This window comes from Paroedura picta, chromosome 6 (assembly GCF_049243985.1).
Source record: "Paroedura picta isolate Pp20150507F chromosome 6, Ppicta_v3.0, whole genome shotgun sequence".
In the NCBI taxonomy this organism is placed as follows: Eukaryota; Metazoa; Chordata; class Lepidosauria; order Squamata; family Gekkonidae; genus Paroedura; species Paroedura picta.
The window spans coordinates 39,226,979-39,249,392 of NC_135374.1; the positions used below are offsets into that span (position 1 = coordinate 39,226,979).

The following is a 22,414-nucleotide window of genomic DNA, read 5'->3' on the forward strand; positions in this document are numbered from 1 at the left end:
TGGGGACCGATGGGGCCCGCTGGGAATGGGTTGGGGTCCCCCAGTGACTCCCGCACGCTGCACTTTGCCGCGCTCCCGGCTCAGCCACGAGGGAAGGGGGAATTGGGGAGAAGTGCCTGATGGCCTCGCGCCGCTAAAACCAGCCGGTTCCCGCGGGAGCGCGGCTAGCTTCCATCCCCGGTGGTCGGGAAGTGCTGCTTGTAAATAAATAACGCGCGCATTAGATCGATTGCCTTCGCTGGCGGCTGATGAAACCGCCTTGCCTGTCTTCCTTACCGGGAGCCGAGAGACGGAGCTGAGGAAACGATCTCTGCCCCCGGACACTCCGCCTAAGGCTGCTTGAAAAACACAAATGCCGCGGCTCCAATAGCCCCCCCCCCCGGCCGACAGCGCCCTTCTCCCCCCTTGCCGCCGTTGTTTGCATCGCCCCTCCTCGGGCGTCCCCACCCCGCCACCTCCTCCTTTCTTCCGTCCGGCATGCCTCGTGCTTCGTATCTAAGCAGGAGACGCCGGCGCTAGGACCCAGCCCGCTGCCCACCGCTCCGCCGGCCGCCGAGGCAGCTCGGCAGACTCCTCCTTATCTCCAGTGTCAAACTTGACATCAGCCTGCAAGCGGAGCATGGTAACTTCTCCTGCAATCAGAGCGCTCACATCAGTGGCATGCTTGGGGAAGACATGCAGCTCGCGCTGCCCTCTGCACCAGCAACATGGATTGTCACCTCTCGCGCCTCCTCCTCCTCCTCCTCCTCGTGCTCGCCTCTGCGCTCGGCTGCTGCGCGGATCTGAGTCTCCATCCCACCAACGAAGGTAAGCCCGGCTCGGAGCAGAAGCCCGGAGCGCTGGAAGTTCCGCGCATCCCCGCCGGGGAACCTGGTCCACGGGATTCCGTTTTAAGGTGGTCCGGCGAGGACCGCGCGGTTGGTCCTGCCTCATTTGGGAGAGGCTCGCCCCGTTCCCTTTATCCCCGGAGAGGGGAAGGCGGTCGGGCACAAGCGCGCTGGGCGATCGGGATCGGAGCGCCGCGTGGATCGAGGCTGCCCGGGCGCGACTTGAAGGCTAGTTACGCTTTGGCGAGGCGAAGTTCAAAGCGGAGGGAGCCTCTGAAGAGGTGTCTGGCTGCCGCGGCGGGCGGGGGAGAGAGGACAGGGCAGGGACGGTGAGCCGCCCTGGCATTTGTGACTGCAGCCGAGGCGCGGCCGCAGGTAAGTGGGATAGAAAAAAGCGGGGGGCTCCACTCCGGCGTGTGTTTCCCGCTGCCAGGGGCTTGCTTAAGGTGCCTTTCGGGAAGGGATGAGGCGAGGACTCGAGTCCGGCCGCGGCATAATGAGCAGGGCGGGTAACTTTGCCTATTAGCCTGGAAGCGATGCCCAGAAGAGCCACTTTACCGATGCCCGGTGCTTTGCCTGTGCCGAGGGGGGAGGGGGGAGGGGAGGAAGATTCTGATGTCTTCTTAACTCTTTTGTGGCTGGACAGGTCGGTATGCAGAAAAACAACTACTTGGATCAATAGCGAAAAGCAATGGGATGCTTATAAAAGTGTCTGATCGCGTGTTGTTCCTTGTTTGGTTGCCTGACTGTTGTATTAAGTTGGTTTGTATGGATTCTGCATGTATTATTGTGATCTGTCATGGCACTGAATAATGGGACAGAAGAATATAAAAGGAAGATAAATGTTTACTGACCCGCATCCTTACAAATTTGGTTTTGAAAACTGATAGACAGTGCATATATGATGTATTATGTTAATGTTCATCATAGACCTTAGAATTATTTTTTTAAGCCCTGCTACCTGAATAAAGGTCACCTGTAAAAAGTTGAGGTGTGTTACACTTTCCCTCCATACCTATTTAAATTAATTTTATTTCTGGCATATTAACATTGATTCAAGATACTGCTTACATTGCTACAAACACCAAAGATAAGGACTTTGACTGGGAAAAAATTAAGATGTCTTTTATTTTATTTTTTCGCATTTATATACTGCCCTCCCCAAAGGCTCAGGCTTTAAACAATGTGTGCCCTGTAATGCTATGGCCGAAGGCACCGTTCACAGTACCATCCTAAGGAGAGTTGTACTCATCTAGATCCACTGAAATAACGGCATAGAAAGGTGGAACTCAGGATTGTACCAACTACCTCTAGTGTCAAGTTGTTCAAGAACACTTTCCGCCAAAATTTATAAGGAAAAAGAACTTCTGGTGTCATGCACTACTCCTGTTTGATTAATGTTGTATTCCAAGCAATTTCCATTCATTAAGTTTTTAGTAAGCAAGATTCTCTGGAGAACTGTGTGAATAAGGTCAGCGTGTGCGTGTGTGGGGGGGGGAGGGTGATAGAGAAATGTTATGAATTCATCAAACCAAAAGTTTAGGAAAAATATATTGAAAGATGAAGGCTAAAACATTTACAAATCAGTCACAACACAAGGTAATTCTTTATTCTTTTTGGAATAGAATAGACTGAATGTTCTATTCCAAAAATATTCTATTCCAAAAAGAATAAAGAATTTCTTTTATGATTGTGTATTCAGGATTTCTAATGATTTTTTTAAAAATAAGAAAGAGTAATCTCTTCACAATAGAAAGATAATTAGTAGAACATGTGTAACAGATAGGAAAGCTGTGGTATTAATTATGTTACACCTTTGTTTGGTCCAATAAAGGAGGAGTATCAATGGAGGCCAGTTAGTGATAGGATGCAATTCTTAGAGAAACTATGTGCACAGTTCTGCTGTTACTCAATAGAGCTGGAAAGCTGCAAAAGCAACTAGAAAAAGTAGATGTGAAGAAAGCAGCTTTTCACAACCTTTTAAAAAGCATTAATTAATTATATCTATATCTGTATCTATATATATATCTTTATATGTATATATAGTGTTTGTGTGTATATTGCATGTGTGTATAGTTGAAAAAATATTTAAATGTAAATAAAACAAAATATGCTATACCTACAAAATTTACTATTTGGACATGAATTTTTTTTAATGCCGCTTGAGTATAGTTACTGAAACATATTTTCTAAGTGATCTTTATGACCATATTTTAATTTTCTTACTGTGCTTGGCTTGCTGTTTTTCAACTTGCCAGCTTTGATCAATCTCTTCTCAATTATGTAATTATAATTATGCAATCTTGAATATTTAGGTAATTCAAGATTCACAAAGAAATGCAGCAACACTTTGATTGTTTCCAAAGTTTTCTTGAAACTTCCTAAAATCAAAATAATTCAAAAAAATTATCCCCCAAAACTTTGAAAACCATTCCCAGTAGTTTTGCTTTTTTCAGTAATAGATCTAAACCGAAACACAACTTTAATATTAAATATTTCTGAACATTTTAACTTCACAGTAAATATTTTCTGACACGCATGTCTGGAATAGTTTCAACAAAAATGTAATAACCTGATTACTTTCCCACTACAAAGATATCAGAAATAACTTTGCATTTATTTTTCGCAAGGATTTTGTAAAGTTAATTGTAAGATAGAGCATATTGGTAATACTGCCTAAGCTCTTGGTATGTTTTACTTCAAATTTATGCAGAATTAACTTTCTTTATATCCTGTGTAATAGATGAAGAACTTCTTTTACCTCATGTAGGTTTGAGGAAAGAATCCTCATTGTAGCATGCATTTGGGATCCTTTTATGGTGGTTTATATTCATTCTTTTTAGATTACTTGCAAAATTTGTTTCTCAGTGCTTTCTACGTGCTGCGCTGTTACACAAAAAAGTGACTGCCATTTTGAGATTTAATATAAAGAGCAGTATCAGTTCATATGTAATACATGGTGTTCAGTTTTTTTGTGCAATGGGGATGGCACACGTGATTCATCTCACTGAAGGTTCTGTTAAGCAGAGAGGTGATGAAACAGGTAATTTCCTTCAAAGTTATTTCTAAAGAAATCTATCACACAGAAGCTTTATTTGGCGCAAGGGGGTGGGGTGAGGGAAAGATGTGTATTCCTCAAAGCAGGCTCAAATGGGTAATTTTTTTAAATAGAAGAGTTGTGAAGTGTGAGCCATCTATTCAGTAACAGGAAAATGTCAGGATAAATTAACATCTGAATAATGAATGGATTTTGCTCCATGCTGAGGTTTAAATAGATTTTTTTAATATGTTCAGAAATTTCAGTCAGAATTGGAACTCATAGGTCACCACTCTATCTGTTCGGAATAGATTTTTATTTTAGGAGGATTATGCTTTCATATTGAAGGTGAGGCAGCTTCTTTCGGAACTAGTCATGTGTAATCAAGAAGCCAAATGAGTGGTATAACCCTGCAATTTAATCGTTTTTTTAAAATCCATTTTTGTAATGATGCTATTTGCCCCAGGGTACCAGCAACCCTAATTTAACTGTTTTATAACCCACAACAGTTAACACTTGACCTAGGTCATTAACAGGATTATCAGCAAATTTGTTTAAGCTTTTACTGACAACCTGAATTGCTTCAATAATATTTTGACTGTGCAGACAGGAAACTTCTTTTAACCTCTCAGATCTCACATAAAGAATTTCTTATGAATACAACTACCAAAAAGACACCAGGAGTGTACATCTGTTCATGGTTACCAACAGGCTCCATTTTGATAAACAGCAAGAACTATTTCAGACTCTGTGTTTACAGTGTGTGAGATTTTTCCTTAAATTACTTCATCATTTGCTCTTCCCATATTGAGATGCTTATTTAATGGTTATTTTGCATCTCTCCCACTCACCCACTAAACATATTTTAGGGTTTCTGATTTAGAAATGCAAATGAACTTTTTTGTGATGTCAGCAGCTGCAGCATTTTCAAGTGGATCAGTGCGAGATGTTGTTTTCTATATCGCTGACATTTGGATAAAGAATTGTAAAATTTTGTTCACTGATAGAACAGAAGCTATAGTAAGGAGCTACTTTAATAGATTTTTTTTTAATGTCAAATGTCTCTTTAACAAAACACTTTCGGTAATTATACATAAGAGAATAAACAGTTTTAGTACATGTTTGATATACTATATTATTTTAGCTCACTGCTAGGGGATTCTATAGTATAGACCGTACTGAAGTAAATGGAAAAATATAACTGCTTTTGTACAACTATTAACCTCAATTAAGCCTGTACAAGGTGCACTGGATTTAACCCTTAGTTCTTTAACCCCGCAATATCCTCAGATATGATTAAATATATATTTTATATAGGTTAATATATATGTATATATATTTAAAAATGTAAGACAGAACTCTAAAAGTATCATGTAACTAACAAGGACAGTACCCCTGGTAACTCACCATGTTTAAAATTCCAGCTCTTGCTACATCCACACCACTTACTTTACTGATGCCCATTTAACCCACGCCCCGTATAAGTCACCCTGTATAAATCGAGTTTACACATTTGAAGAATTTGGGTGTTTTAGAGTGTGGCATACAAGAAGAAAACAACTGATGTTTAAGAAACTTTAACTGTTCTTTTAGCAAGTCACAAACTAAATGGGAGTGGGGTGGGGAGCTTCTCAGATTATTAAAACAGGACTTGGCAATAAAGCTAAGATGTGATTTTCATGCTGCTGGCTATTATTCAGACTTGCTGTATTTTGGGCCCTGATTATATAATGCAAATAAGTAATGAACATGTTTTATGATGTCCACCATGAAAGTTTTAAAAAACTAGAACGTTGTGTATGTTCCCTTTTCTAACTGCTAGGTTTCATTGGTAGATGTTAATGATTTAGATATTCATGTAGTTTCATTTAAAATTTCTTAATGTAAAATTAATGATCCTGCCAAATGACAACTTTTAAAATTTAAAACATATGTTAAATATTAAGGATACTAAAATGTAAGATTTTCACTGTAACTTCAAAGTAAGTCTTTTATGAAGGAAAAAATAGGTAATAGATAATGGAATTCATAATAAGGACACATGTTTTTCAAGTGAGTGTAACTTCAGAAACAGAGCAGTTTTAAATAATAAACCTTTTACTCTGCCCACTAGTTAAAAAAAATTGTAGAGAAGTATCAAAACACATGCAGAAAGTGGGTTGCTGCTTGAAATGTCTAAAAATGGCATGATTGACATCACTGAATATTATCTTCACATTTGTATTTGACAGAAATGTTGGGTTTAAAAAATAATTTCCCTGGGTAATACTGTACAAGGATAATGTTGCTTCTGTCAATGTACTGACTTCCAGGTTTGTTCTAAATTCTACAGCTCTTCTCCAAGGAAAGTTACATCACTGTCCTTGTTTGTGCAGTCGTCATTTGGTGAAAGGTTTAGAAACAAAAGCAGGTGTTTCTTCTTCTTTTTCTCCCAGCAGTCTGGACTTTGTCACCAGTGAGGGTCACCGCAGAGCTGTTAGCAAAACTGGGAGCAGAGGCTGCCGAATTTTAAAATTAAGCCTTCTGCTACTTTGCTAGGTAACCCTGAGGTTACTCACAATAAAGGCGCATTTATACAATTGTGTGTCTTTTTGTTTCATTTAGTGTTTTCTTTTATAATGAAAAGAGGATTGCAAGGAACTGAAAAGCCAATGTTAATAGAGAAGTCAGCAAAAGTTTAGCAAGGGGGGAATGGACCAAGTTCCATCATAGTTTCTATTGAACAAATGGCAGTCCCCATGTACTGAATCTCTACTGGGTTGTAAGAGTATAGACCACAATGCTAGGCCAACCCATGATGAAGTTCCAAAGACAATGTTCAGACCTCTGGAATAAGACTGTTTCCTGTGCTTTATATGCTTTATATTTCTTCCTGCTCAAAAGTGTGCTTTGTGGGTTGGGAGCTGTGTCAGTTTATTTGTATTCGAATAGATAGGCATCTCCTAAGTATGTTTACTTGGGAGTCTGTCCCATTTGAAGTAATTGAAGTATTTCCAAGTGAATGTGTTAAGCGTAGTATGTTAATTCTTTTGGAATAAAAGGGGTCTAAAGTTATGGACTGCCTGAATAAAAGACTCCAGTCTTTCTGGCAACTACGTCTTACTCATTCCAATGATCTATAACGTACAGATTCATTTTGTGAAATATGCCCATGTGCTAGCCTGTACAAAATCCAAGTTATTTATCAGGATGAACAAACTGAGACACTTTACTTGATTAATGATTACAATAATGAATTTGCTTTAGTATTTTTACTTGAGAAAATACCAATTTTCATAGTTTAGAAAATAATTCATGGTTTGAAAGCTGAAATTTTGGTTCCAATCCAACTAAGGTAAAGTACTTATTGATGTCTTTAGCTTCAGCAGTGCATACTTTAAATATACACACATTTAAGTACGCACTTAACTCTGCAACTTGTGAATGGATCATTTTTATTGCATTCACAAACTAAATTTGGGTTGAAACTAAAATTTCATTGCAAAATATAACTGAAGAATCTTTCTGTGCTATTAGGGATACTCCTCATCCTTTGAAAGCCACAGTTTTTATACATTTAAGACTTGTAAAGGTGTATTGCTCTCCTAAGAAGGACTTAGGGCAACCTACAATAATTTTTAAATATACCTGAAAAAAACCCCTGAAGATTTACATAGAAAATAGATTAAAACACAGGTTAAAATTACCAGTAAACCTTTATCTACTAGAAGCTTCATCTAATTCATGTGGTCTTCCATTGCTATTGAAATGCTAATAATGTGGAGACCTCTCTGACCTGCACAGGGTCTAGCAGTATTATGCATCTGCTCTAGGAAAGGGACATGCTGATCTAGTTTGTCTACATGGGGACAGTTACCTTGTTTGGTGCTTGATTCGTATGTCAACTGTGGCATGCCACCACCCTGCCTCCAGTATTTTCCTGAACTGAAATGATCCATGGAGAGTATTATTATGGTTTCCCTAGTGGGTCAAATAATGCACTCTTTAGACTATTTCCACATGTGCCACAGTCATGATCTGAGTTGTGAATCACCCTCATGGAAACTGAGAAGAACTAGCAACTCACATGTTACTGTTACTCTGGCCATACAGAGGAAGCCTCAGACCCAGCTTGTGTTCTCTGAGGTATGTAAATTAGTGGCCTGATGAGCAAAGTATATAAGGAGTGGCAGTCCTAAAAATATGTAGGATCTAGGACATAAAAAGGATTTATGATAACCAACACCATATAGTGACAGAAACAAATAGCCAATGTGATGTCTTCAGCACTGCTGTGAATGTAAACAACATTGTCATGGAGAGTTAACTTCTTTTGCCAAAATTCACTTATTTTAGATACAGCCATTGATTATTCTTATTCTCTTTTTTAAGCTTTCAAGACTTTCTCTTTGATTTTTCTTTGTAATTTTATGTGACAATACCTCTATGCACCCTTTTGTAATATCAGTACTTGTTGTGGTTTTTATATTATATAGTGCTGAAGCAGAAGGGTGAAATAGGTTGGGGAGACCTCATTTTCTGCTGAGCATCTAGAGAATAAACATTTGAAATTTTGTAGAACTCCCTTCCTGCCCCTTCTTTCTTTGGATATATTTTTCAGTCAAAAGAGAATAAAATCCAAATCTATCTCAGATTCCTAAAAGGGGAAAAGGATTGTTGAAGTTCAGGGAAAAATTGTGTAAAGTGGAATTAAAATAATTTATTTTAATGCATGAAAATTGTGGTTAATTTTATATGGCAAACAAGTAAACTAGAGCAACATGCATTAACTGACTCATCTCAAATGACATCCCCATGTAGAACACGTTACAGCAGCCTTAAGTTTACTGTAGAGTACATCCCCATGGCTATATAAAGTTACTTCAGAAGTCTGATTTCCATACTAAATGTGATAATAGAATGTGATTTTAACCACTGCATGAACTACTGTAAGCAGCATCTGGATAGGGCCTAGAATTCTCCCAGAATTACAAGTGATGTTCAGACTACAGCTCCCCTAGAGAAAATGGCAGCTTTGAAAGGTGGACTGCTCCCCAAATACTCCTCTAAATCTCCAGGAATTCCCTAGCTGGAATTTCCATTGACCATTTCTCCATCAGAAGAGCTTGACTTAAAGCACTCTCGCACTTAACAAAATCAAAGATGTTTGTACCCCTATCAGATGAAGAATATATCCTCCAAACCCTTGGCTTTATCGAGCAGAACGATCCCTGTCTTGTCTGAAACCAAAGTTGTTTTTCCTAGGTACGAAACTAAAAGCAATTAAGGTATTGGAATACAGAGGAATCATGCTTGACAGAAAATATTGGAAAGTGACATGAAGTGGACTTTAGAATTTAGAAGGAGTTACTCTACAAGTGGTTGGGCTAGGATTTACAAAAATGCATCTCTTTGACATGGAAATATGTTATTGAAATGGATGTACTGTAAGTGAAAACTTTTAGCTATTCATTAGGGAGAGTGTATTGTATATCCTGCTGTTACAGTTAGAAAGAGAAGGAAAATCCCATTAACGTGGTGTGAAAAAATGTTGAGAAATAAAGGCCCTCCAAATGCACAATGGTAGAGACACAAAGGCAGCTTAACGATGAAATAAAGACGTTATGGAGTAGTGTTCAGCAATAGACCTCTAGCACCACGAATGATTTGCAATGAGGGATATCTCGTTTCTCACCAAGGACTATACACTATGATGACAGAGAAGTAATATTGACAATATCGTAGCTTAATGTTTAGAAGTCAAGTTTCAGTGATTTGCAATTGTAATGCTTTTTTTTTAAATAAATGATTTGCAGGAACCTTTATGAATTTTCTTTGGTGCTAAGGTTTCTATCAAAGGAAGTGAGACAACTTTCTAGAGTTGTGTTGTATTGAGTTGTTTAGTGGCAACTATACTCAAAGTACAATTCTGGTTTCTACAGCACCTAAAATAATGCGACCACACTTGCAAAATTATCAGTATTTGCACTAACAAGCTTCATGTTTATAAGCTTTACAACTTTTTAATTTTTCATTAGTTGTTTCAAATTAAAACATACATATTGTATTACCAATAGAGTATATCATCCCCTAAAGGGGGGGGGGTGGACATCCCATCCATACATAAAACTGAATTATTTAAAAAAATTAAATACCAATTTTATTAACTATATTATTCCAAATCTTTTCAGTTTAAAGGGTTTTTTTAAAGCTGTAAATTAAGGATTTTAAACATGTACTTATGCTTTACTAGGGCATTGTTGGTGAATGAGGAAAATGACAGCAGCTTTTTCATCCTGCTTAAGTAATAACCATAGAATATCTTGCAGTATTCATGTAGGAGTGCAAAAAGTATCGTAGAAATATTTAGAGTAATCAGTGCATGTGTGTAAGATCAAATGTCGAACAGACCAAATTTGAGGAACGATCTCAAAATAGAGTACTCTGGTATTAGATGAAAAAAGTCTTTGGTAACCCAATAGGAAGCTAAAAGCTGTGCTGTCATAATTCTCTGCAGAAACATTATTTCTTCTTGGTCTTTATGCTATGTTAAAATCTACAAATACATTCACATTTCAGCTGTCCTGTTCAACTACGTAACAGAGTTCTTTGAGTCCTTACAGTTGTATATACTTTGTATGGAGATTAATAAGGATGTGTGCTTTTTGCTTGATTGCAGTTATCTTTGTGTGTGCGTTTTTTGTGTGGGATTTTAATTTGCAGAAATATTCTAGGCTTATAAATATTTTTAAGTGATATGTTTTCTTTATTTATGAATATGAACATTCTTCCTCCTTCTAAGTTCATATCCCATTAACAGATTGTTGCCACCTTTACAAATTGTAAACACTTTTTAGCAAAGGAATCCTATTTTGAATAACGGAGTCTAATGTCTTTAAAATGTCCGCCCCCACAACACATGAAAAACAGAATCATTCCTGGCATTACTATTTTCCAGAAATGTTCTGAGCAGTTTACTTTATTCCTGCTTCAGCTTTAAAATTTCTTACTGTGGGAGATTCTACTATATAGCTAAGTTACAACTAAATCATACTCTGGAACCTCTGTGAAGGGATCTCCTTAGCAATTTTTAAATAGAAATAGCAGCCATCTAGGGCCTCAGTTTGGGTTTTACTTGTTTTGTGTGTGTGTGTGTGTGTGTGTGTGTTTGTGTGTGTATTAGAACTTTAACTCTTCTGTACGACTTCACAAGTCCAAATCACCATTCTTTCTCATACTGAAAAGGGAGAACAAACAAAACTATTTTTTGAAAAAAAACTTTCATGGGTCGTTACAGTATAGGGGATCATTTCAGTCGGTGAACGGATTTAGCATCCCTTTTCCCTTTTACGTCGATGGTGAAATTTGGGCTCCATATGGCCTCTATTTCTAGTAGAAAATTATGAAAGATATAAGCATAGCTGTGTCTACATCAGCTAGTTAGGTCCTTAAGTAGAGATGTCATCTTCCAAGCGGGGCCTGGAGATCTGGAATTACAACTTCTCCAAAGTATAGAAAATGAATGCTTTTGTGGGTGGAGAGTATGGCATTATACCATGCTGTGCTCCCTCCCCTGACCAAACCCTGCGTTCCTCAGGTTCCAGTCTTCAAATCTTCAGGAAGTTCACTTCCCTTAAGATACCCACCCTAAGCAGGCCTATTCAGTAGGGCTTGCTCCCAGGAAAATGTTTTCAGGATTACACTGTAAACTGTTTACATGGTAGTGTTTGAAACTTGTGGTTGGTATTGTATGTCTAGAATATTTCCTGTCTTCCCTTCACACCACAGGAATACAAATTCACTTGGAATATTGTGTTCTGAGTATTGAGCCTGGAAGGTGATATGTTGAAAAGCTTGAAAAGGTGCAGAAAAGAACAGCCCAAATGATCAGGAGACTAGAGCAGTTGCTTTTAAGGATTGGTTAAACCGCTTAGGGCTCTTATCCTAGAAGAAAAAGATAGTAAGGGAAGGCAAAATAGAGGCTTAAAAAATTGTGCACGGCATGGAGAGAGGGGAAAGCTTCCTCTCCTGTAATGCTAGAACCTTGGATCATACACTGAAGTTGATGGATTGGATTGAAGATTCAAGACAGACAAATGGAAGTATGTATTCACACATATTCCCAGTTAATGTGTGGAACTTGCTGCCACAGGATATGGTCATGGCCACCAAAGAGGAGTGTATGACTAGGTTATCAATAGTTATATAAACATGATATTGAGATGCTGATATTATGAACATAGGCAGCTTGTGAGTGGGTGGGCTGGAAGGGATGTGCCAGTGTTTGACTCTTGTGGCCCTCCTTGCATACCCAGGGAATTGCTGATCACCACTTTGAGATGGTGGGTGATTTTCCTCCAGACCAGGCTGGATTCTGGAGATTTTTGGTATGTGTTTCAGTGTGTGGGGGGGGAATCACTTGGGCATGAAATAGGGATCATTGTGGGTGGGAAGGTAATTTTGAGTTCCTGCATTGTGCAGAGGGTTGAAGTAGATGACCTTGGAGGTAGCTTCCAACTCTATAATTTTATGATTCTACTCCCTTCAGTACCAGAAGTATTATGCCTCTTTAAACCAGTGGCTGGGACCACAGATAGGATAATGTGGTCATCTTGTTTATGGGCTTCCTAGTGATAACTGGTTGGCCATTGTGTGAACAGAAAGCATGACTCTTCTGATGATCTTATGTCCAATCGCACAACCCATTGGTTTAGTAGCACTTCCTGTCCATTTGTCAGCCTTGGTTGAAACAACCCATGGACAACAGGACTGAACTTTGAGTCCAGTTAAAGCCACCTGGAAGTGATTTAGTGAGCTGCATGAGAGAGAGACTTGGGAAACAACCACTTTGGAAGCAGAAGTTATGCTTAGGGTGTTGTTGAGTTATGAAGGAAATGAAATAGGGCAGCAAACACCTGCTCCGTGGTGAAAGAAAACCAAAGAATACTCTAGGGAATCTGTGCACACATACTGCTTTTGGATACTTAGAGAGGTAAAAAATGTTGTGAAGAATGATGTTTCTGTATTAGAACTGTAAATTAGCAGAGTAGGAGGTACATAACTTTAAAGAGTAGTAACTTTAAAGAGTAGTGGTAGACTGGGTGAGGAAGGCCATTAGAATTAACATTAATGTTTATCTGAGTCTGTTTCCTATGAGGAAAGAGTAAGAGAATGTATATAAAATTTTTCTTGGAAAAGCAGAAAATTAAGCTGGGCGAATCAGAATTTTGGAGGGGAGAAAATGTGAATAGTGAGGCACACATGTTCTAAATTAATTACCACCATAAATTTCTGTTAAACAATGAAAATAGCTTCTTGGTGACATCAGCAAGTCTGAAAATAAAACCGGATTTAACATTAGTATCCCGTTTTCTTCAGCATATAACTTAATGGACATTTCTGATGCTATCAGCATGTTGTCTCTCCTCCATGTCCACATCAAGGCATTTAATGACTTGCCCTTTTAATTTGTCATATATGAATTAATAACTGTCTGTGAATAATGTGCTGATTAGGCCTTGAATTGGTAATAGGTGGATCGTTCTTTGAGTTCAGCTGGTATAACCGTTTAACTGTTGCATGTGATTGATGTAATACCTGCAATCTACAAACCATCTTTACTCAGGGCATTTAACACGGAACCTCATGAGACTCCCCCAGACTAAGCTGTTTTCAAACTACAGTACAAGAGTTTATGATCTCATATATTATGTGCTGAAGAGTTTAAATTTGCATAAAGATTTTTCAGGTTTCTGGAATACATCTGTTGTTATTGTTGAATGGTATGAGTCAGTATGATGTGATGCATTTATTGGACCATACATAAATGATTGGATGCTTGTGTGTGTATGTGTGTATGTGTTTAATCTTGTCTGAAACTAATATGACTAGATACTTCAAGTGTTTGGATTCATTGGAAATATTAACCCTTTTCCATTGTTATATTTCTCTATGTGTATCGGGAGAATGTGCTGCACATAGGCCAGTATGTATAATTTCTATTTTCTCTGAATGGAGCAATTTCCATGTTTTCTGTTTTGGTATATGTGTACTGGAGCCCTCTGGTAGACATTTACTGAGACAGAAAATAATGGCCTTTTCATACAAAATGGTGATTACACGTATTGGGGGGATCATGTGTTCTGCATTCTTTCCATATGCATGATGAAACATAATGACTGAAAAGGGCTATTGTCTGATTTGCTTCCCCCTTTCCCCATGCTCCAAGATCCCAGGCCTCTTATCAGTGGTTGGTCTGATGGATATGTATCCTTAAATCCTCTTTCCATCATTATGAAGACCCCTGATGGGATTGTTTACCCATCATCCTCTCAATAACCCACCATATGTGACTGTAGCCTTTCAGAAATCAAAGCTGAGTGTGAATCCCTATAAACATATCAGAAATGAGGTACTGCCAATGTTGGATGATTCTCAAATGTTGCTCAACTTGTAGGGTAGCAGCAAGTATAGAATTTCCCATGAATTTCAATATCAGGCCAGTGTAGACACCCTTGACTGTGTTTTGCCTACTATCAGTGTGTATAGTGTCAGAAAATGTTAGAGTTAATCCCTACCACTATACTCAGCCATTTCTAGAATATTCCGGGGCTATATATTGTAAATTTTAAAAGCAGATTTACATGAGCAGCTTAGATAACCTTTTTGGCTACATCCTGCAAATTAACCAACATGATATCCATGATCATAAGCAAGTGAAATTCACGAGCCAAGCATAGTCAGTTTTCTTCTGCAAATGTGAATAGATGGGTGGTTTGATTTGTTGGGAAAAAGGCCCAAGGGGAAGGGAAAGAAATGAGTATTGCTCACAGTCTATTGGGGGGGGGGCGAACCAAGAGGGTTATAATTTTTTGCTATTTCAATTGCTAGCATGTATTCAAGAGAACTTGGTTGTACTACAATGAGGTTAATGCAACCAAACCCAAGATGCAATCTTTAACTTCTAACCTACCCATTTCAGACTTGCTTTACCTTCCAGGAACTGTTTAATGTGTGGATTTGAAATAATTTTGGAGGTTTGTAGTGTTGTTGCTTCTTTCAACGTTGTTTGTGATCTGTGATTAAAGCTTTTATTTCTCTGTGTTACTGTTGCACGTAGATAAAACATAACAACCAAGAAATGTGTTCTGTGTTTGTTTTTATTATGAGCAGTTTGCACATGCTCATGTGCAACTAGCATCAAGTAACAGGTTTGCTGGATCGTGGAAATTCGGTTGATGTCATTTACTTGGAGTTTAGTAAAGCTTTTGACAAGGTTCCCCATGATGTTCTGATGGATAAGTTGAAGGACTGCAATCTGGATTTTCAGATAGTTAAGTAGATAGGGAATCGGTTAGAGAACCGCACTCAAAGAGTTGTTGTCAATGGTGTTTCATCAGACTGGAGAGAGGTGAGTAGCAGGGTACCGCAGGGGGTTGGACTAGATGGCTTGTATGACCCCTTCCAACTCTATGATTCTATGATTCACATAACTAAAACATCACAGAAAAAGTAATTTGGTAAAGCTGTGGATACATTGACAACAACAAAATATTTGGTAGTGTTACATTCATGTGTATATGTACACAGTTTGGTAGTATACATAGTTTGTGTATATATTCACAAAAGCTTATCTTCAGAAATAAACCTTGTTGGTCTTAAGTATGCCTTTGGCCTCAATTTTTTTTTTTTTTTTGCTTCAGACCAACATGGCTACTCACTTAAATCTGTGTACACATTTGTTTGTGTGTTTGTCTGTATACTAGTGCCAGCCAGATTCTTTAGAATTATATGTGTCAGAAGTTCATAACTCTAATAATCAATATGCAAAAAGAAGAAGAGATATCACTCAGCTGTGGTGTCTTTTGGATGAACCAATTTGGAATTCCTATACCCAAACTGGTTAAAGAGCCCACTGTATCCTACTGAACTCAGTTCACTCTCAAGTGTTCATACTTCATTTGCTTGAAGTTCAGACTGACCGCAGGACTGGACTATTAGTTATGGAAAGTCAACCCTTCACCTCCCCCTTGTTCCTTCTCTGCTTAATTTAAATGTTTCCAAGCAGTACTGGATTCTTATGCTTCAGGTTTGCCAAGAAATTGTCCTGCCTTTGATTAAGCAAAGCCATGAAAATATTTTCTCATAAATGGGATGGGGAGGGGGAGAAAGAGTGGGAGGGCAGGTGAAGTGTTGAAATAAAGGCAACAGGTGCGGTGGGAAAGTCTGCTGAAACTCCTCATTCTTTCTACAGTTAGTGTTCCAGCTGAGTCTACAATTCCAGCAGCTGGTGCATTATATCTTAGTAGAGAGAAGAGGATTGCTCACGTCCAGCCATTTAGAATGAAAGTTGAGTTGGAAGGACGAGCATTCTACACTTCATTGGACTGAGAAGGAACTGCAGGCAGCCAGACCACTTGCACAGTGCCTGCTGTATTAGAGGCAATACATTTGAGTTACAGGGCAGTGATTTCTGTTTATTTCACATCAGTCTTGATCATCAGATGCTTAGTAGTCCAGTAGGCGCATTTGAGTGAGCGTGCATACATTGTGTATACAGGTTGGGTTTTGTTTTTGTTTTTTCGACCTGCACATTGAGTATTTTATAAAAAAACATTACATTATATATGTGTATGGCTGAACATACTCTTGGTTTATTAAGGATAAATACTAGCCCTTTTTAGATGTTGCATACACGTGTATTGTGAACTCACTAACAGGTTGCATCTTTACAAGCTTTGCTCAGGTGAGTATAGCTATCACAGCGACACATAGCAGAAGAGGTGGTTCTGCAGATTTGTTGGTCCAAGGCCATTCAGGGGCTTATAGGTGATAACTAGAACCTTTAATTGAATTTGGTAACTGATCAGCAGCTAACCAATTGAGTTTCTGTAGAATGGGTGGGACCAAAGCATCTTGCCTGGTGTTTGATAGTAACTGGAATTTCCCAGTTGTGGTAGGTTTGTATTAAGACTGTTCTCAGCTAATTTTTAGTATGTGTCGGGAAATGTTTCTGTGTTAATGTTGGACTGGAAAATGAAACTTGACCTGCAAGCTCCGCCAAAGGCAAAATTTTATTTGGTGGGTCCCTGTGGTCAAATGTTCATAAGCTGCTCTAATAATTGGGATTTTTTGCTTTTATATGAATAATAAAGAAAGGGGGGGCAGGGACATCTGCCACAAAATAACTTAGATGTTCAGTTGCTGATCTTAAGAAGGAGAATTCATTTATTTAAAACAAATGTTGGTGTTTTTGGCTGTTGCAGTTTTTTTTTGTCTAACGTTTAGTTAATACAGAAAGCTTCAATAGTTATTAACATTCAGTAGGGTTAGAGAACCAGTTGGTCTCTTCATGCTGATTTTATAAGAAGGCAAATGATTATGGGGCTTCACAGCTCTGAGATGTGAGCGAAATCACTTCATCTCCTGGTCTTTCTGGCAAAATAGGAGCACACTCAAAACCACTTCAGTTCTCAGTTCCTCCCCAAGCTGCTCATCCCAGAGAATAAAAGAAGCACTTTCAGGCTGTTCAATAAATACAGTGGATTAAGAGCCATTTACATTTTGCATGGTGACAACCAGATCCAGATTGGGAAGTACCTGAAGATTGGGGATGGAATGAAGAGGGAGCGTGAGGTCAGGATTTGGGAAGGAGTAGAATTCAGTGAGGTCTAGTGCTACAGAGTCTGCCTTCCAAAGTGGCTATTATATCTAGGTGAATTGATTTCTGCCACCTGGAGATCAGTTATAGTCCAAGGGGATCTTCAGGCACCACCTGGAGGCTGGCAAGCCTAATGTTGAATGTGTTCTTTTCTGTACCTCCTCACCCTTGACATTTGGATTACCAGCCATACTTTTGAGAATAAGGCTATGGAACTGTGATGTGGTATAATATGGGACATCCATTTACTAGATTTTGGGTAACCAAGTTAATGTATTCCCAGCAATATATCATTTGCTTGGTATTTGAAGGTAATACCCCCATGTAGCTGAAGACTGGCTGACCCTTTGTGCATGCAAAATTTTCAGGTTTACCAACAGCATCAATCTGAACCATGAAATCTGTAAATGTGTATCAGTTTATTGAACAGTCTCCTTATTTCCCTATCTTTTGGGCTTCTGTCTGATTTCCAGATTCTTCTTCTTCTCCCCCTGATAAAGCAAAGCTCAGTTTCTCCCTTAGTTGTGTTACCATTTGTCTTTTAAGCTCTTGTTCATGTTGACAGAAATGTTTGAAAATGAAAAAAATGTAACCATATTCAGGGAAGGCACTTTATTTTCTCTCTCTCTCTCTAATCTTGTTTTTGCATTTTTCTACAGAGTATCTGTTCTTGGCTTTTTTGCTTGCAGTGCTCTGTGAGCTAGCTACTCTCTGAAGGATTGGCTTCTGGATGGCTCATTCTTGGACAGGAATTGTACTGTGTTGTACTTTGGTTCTACTATCTTATAACCCTTTCATAAATTAATCCTTATTAATTGTTACCTGCACCAAAATGGTTACATATCTGTGACTATACAGTTTTTTTCAGTAATAAAGCAAGCAGTTTTCCAGTAATAAAGCTCTTGCATTGTACTATGTTTGGATCAAAAAATACCATATGTTCACAGGTTTTTCAGTTGTGAGTTGCACTGCTATTTCGTTCTAGAAGGAGACTCATCCTAATAGCATGGCATAAACCTGTACTGAGGCAGCTCATTATAGGTGCTTTTAAAATTTGAAGCAGGCTACCATCGAGCCTGCATTAGCCATGCTGGAACCAGAAAAGAACATGCTAATAATAGGCACTCTGTTGGTATGTTGTATTGAATGGTAAATAGTGATGGTGTGCTGTGGGCGAAAGGAGCAGGCCCACCACATCTCCGACGCAACGGGCCTGCTCCTTTTGCTGTGGCAAAGCCTTTCCCCCACCTCCCCTCTGATGTCCCGGCTTCAGTGGTGGAAAAGGAGCAGGGCCACTGCCCTGCTCCTTTCCCAGCAGCCAAGGCTCTTCCCCTGGCCCCCTCACCTCCTAGACTGACACTTGGAGGGGACAATCAGGAGCCGCGAAGCAGCTTTATCCCGGACCCGCCCCACCCCTTTCTCCTCCCACATTGCCCTTACTGCTTTTTTCTTCAAGTGCCAATGGAAAAATGGGTTCCCTAAACCATCTAAAAGTTCCTGCTGGACTGTGCATAATTATACTTGCATGGACCAAATCCATGTACTGAGAATGTAAGAAGGAGAATATGACACAACTGCAGAAATCATGAACCTAAATATAATTTGACCAAGGGTTAAAAGCAAGAAGAAAGATACGATGACCATCCTGTTGTGTAGGTGTTTAGGGCTGCAGAATCTATTTTCAGCAAGAATTATGTAACTTTTTTCAGACTTTCTAAACATGTATAGTGTAAACATTTGAGATGAACAGAATCATGGCTGTGAGCTGTACCCTGGCCTGTCTGTATTGCATGTAACCTATGTACATCTCTCTGGACAATCAAGGTTCTTAAAAACAGTGTTTGGGTATTAGTTAAAATGAATGACCATAAGTTGACCCTAATGCTAAAATTCAGCTCCACTCTCTTTACATGCTTGGAATATATGAAAATGACTCTGAGAAAAGGACCTTTTTGTAATGTAAGGGTGTTTTTTTTTTTTTTTTTTACAAATGATAATAAAATAACAAATTTGGGATATGTCATAGCAGCTGATTACATGTGACAAAGAACTGCAAATCTTAAATAAAACATTATGAAACATCAAGCTTGTACATAATATATAACCATATTTTCCTATATGATTAATGGAGATTTTTGTTTTTGTTCCCATTAAAAATGATTGTTTGGCCAATGGTGTTACATCTCTTTTGGGAAAACCTGGAGATGACATCATGCTTCTCTAGAAATCACAGGAAGTTCTTACTGATTTCTACATAGAATTATAGAGCTGGAAGGGATCTCTAGGGATATCTAGCCCAACTCCCTCCAACATCATTTCTGGGTCTTCTCTGGAAGTGACATGTTGCTGCTTATTGCCTCCTGCCCCTGCTTCTGCCCTCCCTCAGTCTCCTGCTAAAGTCAGTGATACCTGGGCATAGGGCTTTTATTGCTTTAGCCCCTCAGCCATGGAGATCCCTCCTTGTAACTTTAAGGCTGATGCTTAAAGTTCTAGATGACTTAACTTTCAATGTTTAACTGATTTATTGACTGCAGTACTGAATGAATTTTTTCACTGGGTTATAATTCTGCTGATTTGTCACTGTATTGTTTCTTGGCTTCCTACAATGAAAGTTTTGCCTTTTGCTATAGGAAGATTCCACTTTTAGTTGAATTAGAGTGATTGTAACTGATCAAGTAGTATATTAGGTGATCTGAGCAATTCTCAGCAGTCTACTCAGGAGTAAGTTCCATTTAGTTCAATGATGCTTACTCCCTGGAAAACATTTTTAGGGTTGCATCTTTAAACACCCACACAACAGGATGGTCATTATATTTTTCTACTTGCTTTTAAAATCCTTACTCAGGCTGAATTAAAGTTTCCACTAATGCAATGACTTTCTGTGATAAAATAAAAATTATGTAACATTTAATTACATGGCTCAGTGGTCTTTCTTTGATGTGACACTTGTTATTTTCCCTAATCCAGTATTAATCACTTGTAAAAATGGTTGTTTAGACAACAGACACTTATGCTACGTCTTCTCCTAGTTAATCTTTTGTTGTCCTGAAATGTTGTGTTGTAGGTGAAGGGCCTTTTTGTTGGATTGTTAACATGGTGATGGATCATGTTGTGACATAGTGTCTGTTTGCATCAATCACTTCCTCTTCGATGCCTTTGTAGACTGCATTGAGGTTACTGGGCAAAAAATAATCTAATTGTATTTCTGAGTTTGTTGTGGGTTGACTTTTATGGAGAGTGATAGTAATGAAATCCTGGGGTTCCTGGGATAAAAGATGAAGGTGTATTTTACAGGGCTGTTTTAGTATTGATATTTAGTATTAATATATTAATAATTAATATTTAACTAGGCAGCATAATATTTAGTTAATAAAAATGCTACTATGAGCAGTTAGCTAAATAATCGTTTCCCCAAAATACTCCTTGAATTAAGATATCATATTCTTAAAGCAACTAATCACCAATGGATATCTATCTTTACTTCTTCCAGATTATGAAACACAATCAAAATAATAAATCATAAATGTTTCCTTTAAAAATTTCTGAATTATTTGGTAATATAAGTAAAAATAATAATATTGTGTGTTGGTGACTGTTTTTTTAGAAAACCATGGACAAAATCTGCAAGAACGTTTAATTATTTCCCAAGCTTATGTGTGCACGTATCTGAAGACATGAGTTTGCATATGAAAACTTTCAATGGAAGCTCAAGTCAGTAGCGTAGCACCGCAGGCATTTTTCCATCTGTGCCAGGTTAAGCTACTAATAATCGACTTGGCTCCAGTCACCTAGCCACAGTCATCCATGCAACAGTCACCTCCAGAGTAGACTTCTGTAACTTGCTGTACACAAGCCATCCCTTGACCCTACTCTGGAAGTTGTAGCTGGTCCAAAACACAGCTATCAGAGTCCTCACCAGAACACTATGGAGGGATCATATGCACAATGTGCTGAGGCAGCTGCATTGACTTCCAGTGGAGTTCCTTATTTAGTTCAAGGTGCTGTTTTTGATCTTTAAGGCCATTTATGGTCTGGGTCCTAATACAGCCCACAAATAGCACTATACTCTGTTGGTTCCAACAGGCTCGTGGTCCCTAGCACAAAAGAAGTCCGTCTAGCCTTCTTGGTCTTGGCCTTATATAGGAGAACTCCCAAAAGAGCCATGGGTCCTGTTTAGACTCATCCAGCTCTTCCACCAAGCATTCAGTTGAGGCCAAGGGCATGGAACATCTGGAAGCCCTCCCTATTAAAACACCCTAATAAATGGGACTGGGTCAATAAATTAGAGGATGCTGATAATTGTCTGTAATAGTTAAGTTAATTATTATGGTTTTATTGTAATAATGGTTTTATCTTGTTGTACACTGCCCCAAGATGGCTATGCCAAGAGGGCCAGTTCTAAACCCAATAAATCAACTGATCAGTCAATCAATCAACTTATACACTGAATAAAAATTTATTGGTCCTAAAGGTGCTACTGGACTCAAACTTTGTTTTATGATTTTACAGTTATTAGTAAAAACTTATGTTTCTTTACTTAGGCCTATTATGCATGGCCACTGAAATGGCGATTCCGGGTCACATGGAAAACGTGGAGGGGGAAGACCGGTTATGCACGGGAGGGGGCATTACGGCGGCAAAACCCAGAGTAACTGATTGTGCACACGGCGATCCTGGTGCCGCTTCTGGTTGCGCCCCGGTCACCCGGAAGCTGTGTTTTCTTCCGCGTTTCACTGACACGGCTATTTCGGCAGCATGCACCGAAGCTGCGGCCGGTTGCAGCCAGCACTGTGCGTTATCGGTGATTTTAGTTGCCGCCATTCCACCCTGAATGTGCGTTATTCCCCCCGTGCATAATGGGTCTTTGAGGTGAAAGACTGAACTGTTGTTGAAAATTACCTGGGACTATTA

The 22,414-nt window shown here is 38.9% G+C and overlaps 1 protein-coding gene across 5 annotated transcripts in view; it reads left to right on the forward strand.

The window, feature by feature from the left end:
- Positions 1-576: 576 nt before the first annotated feature.
- Positions 577-22,414, forward strand: part of EPHA3 (EPH receptor A3) — a 263,757-nt gene continuing 241,919 nt past the window's right edge. For 2 of the 5 annotated variants that reach the window (XM_077342201.1, XM_077342205.1), the window contains exon 1: positions 578-807. In XM_077342201.1, coding sequence (XP_077198316.1) covers positions 708-807 — 100 coding nt within the window. In that variant the 5' untranslated portion in view covers positions 578-707. Of the gene's footprint in view, positions 808-1,105; positions 1,203-22,414 lie in introns of those variants that run through there. The other 3 variants (XM_077342202.1, XM_077342204.1, XM_077342206.1) reach the window with 3 other exon arrangements.